Source organism: Miscanthus floridulus, chromosome 16 (assembly GCF_019320115.1).
Source record: "Miscanthus floridulus cultivar M001 chromosome 16, ASM1932011v1, whole genome shotgun sequence".
NCBI classification, from domain to species: Eukaryota; Viridiplantae; Streptophyta; class Magnoliopsida; order Poales; family Poaceae; genus Miscanthus; species Miscanthus floridulus.
Window position 1 is genome coordinate 101,444,437 of NC_089595.1, and position 7,499 is coordinate 101,451,935.

General features: G+C 46.9%; 1 protein-coding gene across 1 annotated transcript; it reads left to right on the forward strand.

Annotated features, from left to right (window-relative positions):
• Positions 1-2,879: 2,879 nt before the first annotated feature.
• Positions 2,880-7,251, forward strand: LOC136512922 (cytochrome P450 98A1-like). The gene is made up of 3 exons (XM_066506930.1): positions 2,880-3,435; positions 5,383-5,777; positions 6,373-7,251. Exons 1-3 carry the CDS (start codon positions 2,940-2,942, stop codon positions 7,018-7,020), a joined length of 1,539 nt encoding a protein of 512 aa, XP_066363027.1. The 5' UTR covers positions 2,880-2,939; the 3' UTR covers positions 7,021-7,251.
• The last annotated feature ends 248 nt before the right edge of the window (positions 7,252-7,499 follow it).

Below are 7,499 nucleotides of genomic sequence, written 5' to 3' on the forward strand. Positions count from 1 at the left end.
AGATGCTACTACCTTCCAGCTTGCGCTCGCTCCCTGAACAAGAGAAGTCAGCAAGTAAGATGAAAAATGTGATGAAGTGCTTGTGCATATGTAAGACTCGTTTGATGACATCGTGGATGAGCTCCAACATCATTCAATACAATGCTTGCCAATGCTTTAAGAAGAGAAATGCTTGCGAAACATATATTGTCTTTACGTAGTATAGCAATTGTTGTAGGCAGCAGCAGCCAACTGTCATGGGAGCTAAAAAAATCTATAGTGCCTAATAGCAGTTGCAGCGTTTAGAATAGAAGGTATTGCTAGCCACAGTCCACGTCAAAGAGGCTATATATCTTAGTAAATTTCAGTCCAGCATATTACACCAAGCTAGCATGTAGTCTATCAAGTATCAAGCATTAGTAACAAATAAAAAGTCACTTTTCTCCTTCCTACATGTAGACCAAGGTGAATTAACGAGAGAGAGAGAAGTTCAAAGACTTCAGGCGCATATATAGCAGTGCAAGCCAATTTTCTAATCGAAGCATCGTGTGCTGAGTTCGGGAAAAGGTACTGGGATAGCACCACACGAAGAATTCACTCGAGCATATTGTACTTAATAACGTACGCCGCAGCTGCTCACGTTTCGCTCTTCAGAAAACTCCCTTGACCAAGGGGTGGCCGCAGCCCCCTATGGCCCTCACGTGGCTCCGCCCATGCTCGTAGGGAACTCGCGGTGGCCATGGAGAAGCGCTCGTGGGGAACACGCGGCGGCGCCCATGGAGTGCTTGCCCGAGGCCCAGATGCGCGGCGGTGTTTGGGGGCGGGCGTGGCGGACGGATCTGAGCGAGCACGGCGGCCGGAGGTGGGTGGGAACGGGGGCCGGAGCTGGGCGAGCGGGCAACGGAGATGCTCGAAGACCTTCGCGAATCCAGTCGGACGGGGAAAAGAAAAAAAGAAAACGAATCGGTACGTTCGTAACAAGTGGCATGTGGCTAATTTTTTACCGCAAGAACAGTTGAAAGTAGGGAAAGGTATTTTCAAGTTTATAATAGAGTAAAAGTAGCTTTTGGTCTAAAGTAGCTGTAGTTTTTCACTCTGGGGTTAAAAAGCTCAACTAAACAGGCCGAGTCTTCAGCTCCCTTTTCCAGCCATCGTCGCGTTGACGCAAGTGCCAAAGGGCAAAAGGCCGAAAGGGGCGTTTTCCAGGCCGGCTCCCTCAAATCGAGGGGCAAATCTCTCATGCTCCGGCCTCACATACTAAGACATACTAGTGGGCTGTGGATCCGATCAGGATACAGAATTAGGCCGATAATTCCCAGTCATGGGCTGCTAGGACATGTAGGCCCATTGGAGAGGCCACAGAACAGCTCAGAGCACCAGCGTGCGGCCGGGCCAAATTGTAGCAGAATAGAACCACCACCTCCTGGACTTGGGCCTCCCTACCCCTACCCCTCCCCGAATCGCAAACTCTGTCCTTGTTGACTTCGATCGCCTTGAATCCAAGCAATCGTGTCGTGCACGTGGGCGAGCGGGGGTCATTTCGTTTTTTTTTTTTTTTTTACAACAGCGGGGGTCATTTCTTTGTTTCCAGGTGAACGCGAAAAAGACTTCGAGCTGGCTTCACTAACACTGATGAAGCAGCCACCAAACAGTCCAAACTGCAACCGAAACCGCCCGAAGGCCGATCGTCCCACAGGAATCAGGCCCACAGGAACCCAACGACCATGTTTCTCCCTCTCACGGTCTCACCAAACATGAATCAGCCACCAGCTGACAATGAAGCTCCTCTAAAAAAAAACTGACAATGAAGCAACGAAGAATGGCCATGTGGATATTTCAGATAGAGGGCCCGTTCGTTTCTCTTATAATCTGTTTTTTCACTTTGTTTTTTTTAGTCAAAACAGTATTTTTCTCTCACAACAAATCAGCTGTAACAGTGTTTTGATTTATTTTTTCAGCGAAACGAATGGGGCCTTAAGATTGGTTCTAGAGTCGAGTTACAAAACAAAAATTTCTATATAAAAAACATGACTAGTGTTCTCTTGCCTCTTGGGGTCATTGCTACTTGACGTTTCTTCTAAACACAAGTAGTACACAACTAGCTATAGCCTAATTTGGAAACATTGACCAGAGGCAGTAACAACTTTTCTGTACGTTTCATTTCTATCTGAGGATAAAAACAAAAGCAAGTCTTATCTGCTCTCTGTGTCCCACAAGTTTCCATCGTTTTGAATGGCCAAGGAGGCTTGAGTTGGATAGCATTCTGAGCCGGCTCAGTATTTTTTTTACTAACAAATCAGACGTACAAATCAGCATAAGCGGCTTATAGACGAGCCGAACCAATCCCTGGTCATGTGGTCTTATGTACCAGTGAGAAGGCTTAGAAAATACAAGGGATCGGTCAACAATACCATCCACTCCGAAGTTGTCAACAAGCCTTTAAATCAGCAGGAGCACCTGGTATCCACTATCCTCCCTCCTGCAGGGGTTGGTGAACTCTGCCCCTCAAAAAACTGGGCAAAAACAACAGCAAGTGCTTGTGCTTGTGCTTGGATTCCCACAGAGCACACAACTAAGCTCAAACTAATCACCATTAACTTTGTTTTTACAGTTTCGTCGCAAAAAAAACCTTTGTTTTTACAGAAAGACGCCTAGGCATCTTATTCCTGAATTATATTAAGGTAAAATACATTTTTATATCCCGGCATGAAAAATACTCATTTTTTAAACCTAAATTGTTTATATTATTTAAAAAGGAAAAACAGTGAGCTGAAAGAAAGTGGAAAGACGAGGAAAGGGGCAAGTCATTGGGTCCCACTCACCTACCGCCAACCGCCCCCAATCTCCCTCCCCCTCCCTCTTCCTCCCCACTCTTCCCTTCCCGTTCCCGCCGTATAAATTCGCCGAACACCGCGCCACCATTTTCCACCAAACCCCGGCGCCCGCCGAGCAGCCCAGCCATGGACGCCTCCCTCCTCCTCTCTGTCGCGCTCGCGGTGGTGCTGATCCCGCTCTCGCTCGCGCTCCTCAACCGGCTCCGCCTCGGCCGCCTGCCGCCGGGCCCGCGGCCGTGGCCCGTCCTGGGCAACCTGCGCCAGATCAAGCCGATCCGGTGCCGCTGCTTCCAGGAGTGGGCGGAGCGGTACGGGCCCGTCATCTCCGTCTGGTTCGGGTCCGGGCTGACCGTCGTCGTCTCCACCTCGGAGCTCGCCAAGGAGGTGCTCAAGGAGAATGACCAGCAGCTCGCGGACCGGCCACGGAACCGCTCCACCCAGCGGTTCAGCCGCAACGGGCAGGACCTGATCTGGGCCAACTACGGCCCGCACTACATCAAGGTGCGCAAGCTCTGCAACCTCGAGCTCTTCACGCCCAAGAGGCTCGAGGCGCTGCGCCCCATCCGGGAGGACGAGGTCACCGCGATGGTCGAGTCCGTCTACCGCGCCGCCACTGCCTCGGGTGAGTAAGCTGAGATCTCATTTACTGCTCCTCTCTCTCGATCCCGGACAATGTTAGGTATGTGCAATTTGGACAAATTGGGGGTGTTTGGTAAAAAGACGGAGGATTCTTTGGTGCGAAGATTCGTTGGTTGGGCGACCCCACCCAATTTTGCCGTGGTGTCGGTGTGCTGGTGGATTGGTGACCAGCTGCTGTCTCGTGTTGACTTTAGCTGTGTATAGTTGCTTTCTGGGGAAATGCTAAAAATGCTAAACTAGTTTCGTAGGTTTTTGTGTCGATTTTTGTCATAAGATCGCTGGGGAAATGTCACGCACAGTAACAGCCTATCACAATCCAGTGAAGTAAACGAATAGAAATGCCCCGTGCTGTGAAGGTGGCCACATGGTATGATGTTAAGCACGTTGTTAGTGAGGTACTATATGAGGAGCGAAGCCAGCTCAAAACTGTCCCTGGTGCACACTCAATTGAATATAAAATAATGTATACAATTAGGAAATACATGGAAAATTTGATGCAGATATTAGCAAACGTTTGCTTTACCATGGTGCATGTGCACCAGCAAAAGCCAGCGTAGCTTCGCCCCTTATTGCTAATATATTCGCTAAATTAGTGTGCACAATGTTGTCAGCAGTGCTGATAGCTGTTCAGTTGCATTGAGGTGACAAACTTGGGGTTTATTTTATTAGCCATACTTTATGTCAACCAGATCACGAAGGTTGGGATTCCCATGAGTTTTAGTATTCATGGCAACATGGAGCTGTTCTTGTTGATGTAGATGCCATTTGAGTGTTTGGTTGTGTTTCAGCTAATTTGGTGGTTTCCACATTATGCTCTGTTAAAGAACTTTTCAAACAATTAAAAGTCAGAGATTAGAAACATATTATAGCTGTAATGCAGGTAAACAGTCTATCCTGTAACTGAGAATGGCATGCAAATTTAGCGTCTTATTAATTGTATGACAACCATTCTTTGTGGTAACGAGCCCAACTTATTGGTGTGCCAAGCATTCTCTGTTGACATTATACCAGCTTGACCAAAAACCTGCAACCTTAATATGATTTGTCATCGGCTGTATCTCATATAAATCGTCTTACGGATCAACATATGGGAGAGTATAAATGTGGTGACAGCTTGCAAATGTACAAAATTCAGGTGTGCATTAATGCAGAATTATGTAGTTCCCTTGTGCAATCTGAGAGCACTTTATACGACCTGGATTTGGAAGCAGCTTGCCTTGTGGCATTTTGCAAAAAGTGTCACCTGGATTTGTCTGAGATTCTAAAAGAAGGAAACTTGCTGACCATTTTGATAATAGGTTCAAATGTGACTTTGAGCTCAGTCAAATACGGACTAGCTTTTAATCCTTAAGAAGACTGTAATACAATATATTGTTGTTTCGGAGCAATCAGTGAGTGGATCTAAACTGATTGCTGCAGCATTGTCCAAAAAGGGGGAGTTCAGATAGCAAATTGCATGGGAACCATGTTTCAGGCCAGGGTATTATTCCGAATGGATAATCTGCACTAGTGTTAGGTTTTCTTTTTTCTGGTATTCACGAGAAAATATTAATAGTCATATTCTCCTTCCTTGATATGTTAGTTGCAAAGCAAACAACTCGCTAATGTTTGACTTTATTTAGCACAGTATTGATTGTTCCAGTGGCTAATGTAATTCATTAGGCATCCACTATCTTAATTCTCCTTCATGTTTTGTAACATTAGTTGCAAAACAAATTGCCCACGATAGCATTTTTATATTGTTTAGCAAACATTCATTGTTCCATTAGTGTATTTCATGGAACGTCTACAGAAAGCGAATTACAAAATATTTCTATGGATGACGTTAGTGAAACATTCAGCTACCAAATCAGTTAGAATCCAAAATCAGTCAGGCATTTCATCATAGTATATAGTTTTAAACTGTTACTTAATCTTATGTTGTATTCAGGTAATGTAGGGAAGCCATTGGTAGTGCGGAACCACCTTTCTATGGTAGCCTTCAACAACATAACAAGGCTGGCATTTGGGAAGCGGTTCATGAATGCAAACGGTGACATTGACGAACAAGGGCGTGAGTTTAAGACTATTGTGAACAACGGGATCAAGATTGGTGCATCTCTCTCTGTTGCTGAGTTTATTTGGTATTTGAGATGGTTGTGTCCACTTAATGAGGAGCTTTACAAAACTCACAATGAGAGAAGGGACCGCCTGACAATGAAGATCATTGATGAGCACGCTAAATCTCTCAAGGAGAGTGGTGCCAAGCAGCACTTTGTGGATGCACTCTTCACCCTCAAAGAACAGTATGACCTTAGTGAAGACACAGTTATTGGACTTCTATGGGTATGTTGGACCGCTTTTCTCACAGATTACCCATTTGTAGCTGGATGTTCTTTTTACTAGACAGGATCCCAATGCACATATATTTTTTTTTCTATAATGCACACATGCTGAAGGGCGGGCCTGGTGCAAGCGGTAGAGTCTTACTGCCTGTGACCGGAAGGTCCTAGGTTCGAGTCGCGGTCTCCTCGCATTGCACAGGCTTGCCACTAACACCCTTCCCCAGACCCCGCACAGAGCGGGAGCTCTCTGCACTGGGTACGCCCCTTTTAATGCACACATGCTGCATACCCTTGAATACGGTGACTGATTTTTAGAGGTTACTGGATAAAGGTTCAATATCAGTTTGTAGTGTGGGTCAGAGCGAGACATCACTGTCTTAAGGTAGGTGCAAGGTGGTGGGGTTTGGAAACTGTCTATGTTTACTTTGTAGTTGGAAATGTGTGCACTTTATGTTCATTTTACCTACTACCAGCACGAGGAATGTGCAAAGGTTAGGCCAGTTAGCTACTATGCCGCTAGGTGACTGCCATTTGATTTGTAAAACAATCGATCTTGGCCAGTGAGTACTAATCTTCCTTGATTTGTTCATGTTCAGGACATGATCACTGCTGGAATGGACACAACAGTCATCTCAGTCGAGTGGGCAATGGCAGAGCTGGTCAGGAACCCCAGGGCGCAGAAGAAGCTGCAAGAGGAGCTCGACCGTGTGGTTGGCCGTGAGCGCATCATGTTAGAGACCGACTTCCAGAACCTCCCCTACCTACAGGCCGTCGTCAAGGAGTCGCTCCGGCTGCACCCACCGACGCCACTCATGCTCCCCCACAAGGCCAGCACGAATGTCAAGATCGGTGGCTACGACATCCCCAAGGGCGCCAACGTGATGGTGAACGTGTGGGCGGTGGCGCGCGATCCCAAGGTCTGGAGCAACCCACTGGAGTACAGGCCGGAGCGCTTCCTGGAGGAGAACATCGACATCAAGGGCAGCGACTTCAGGGTGCTGCCGTTCGGTGCCGGCCGGCGTGTGTGCCCTGGTGCGCAGCTCGGCATCAACCTCGTGGCCTCCATGATCGGGCACCTTCTGCACCACTTCGAGTGGTCCCTGCCGGAAGGCACCAGACCGGAGGACGTCAACATGATGGAGTCCCCCGGGATGGTCACGTTCATGGGCACACCACTACAAGCTGTCACCAAGCCGCGCCTGGAGAAGGAGGAGCTGTACAATAGGGTCCCCGTTGAGCTGTGAGGTGCCTGCTGCCGCTTTGAATTCACTGCTCGATTTGGGCTTTTCTCGCTGCGGCTGCTGCTTTCAGCTAAGATGTTGGATAGAGTTGTTCGCGTTGTAAAATGTGAGGTGCTAGATGCATTTCGAATCTCATAAAATTGCCACATACAGTTCGTCATAGTCTTACACAATGTGTCTTTGTAATTTGTATAACAGTATAACATGGTAGAACAATTCCACTTTGAACTGAAATTCGGGCTGCGTTTATATATACACAATACACACTGTGGTCAGAGCTTATAAATGAAGGAAGCAAAAGGCCCAAAAACAAAATTCTGCATTGTGGGCCTTATTTGGGAGACCATAAAATCCGGTAAAGCCATTATGCCAGGATATGATTTTTCTTCTCGAACCTCAAAACTAGATATTTTATCTCTTGAACTCTTAAAACCACTCAAATTACCTCCTTCCCTAATTTGGAGTGGTTTTAAATATGGTTT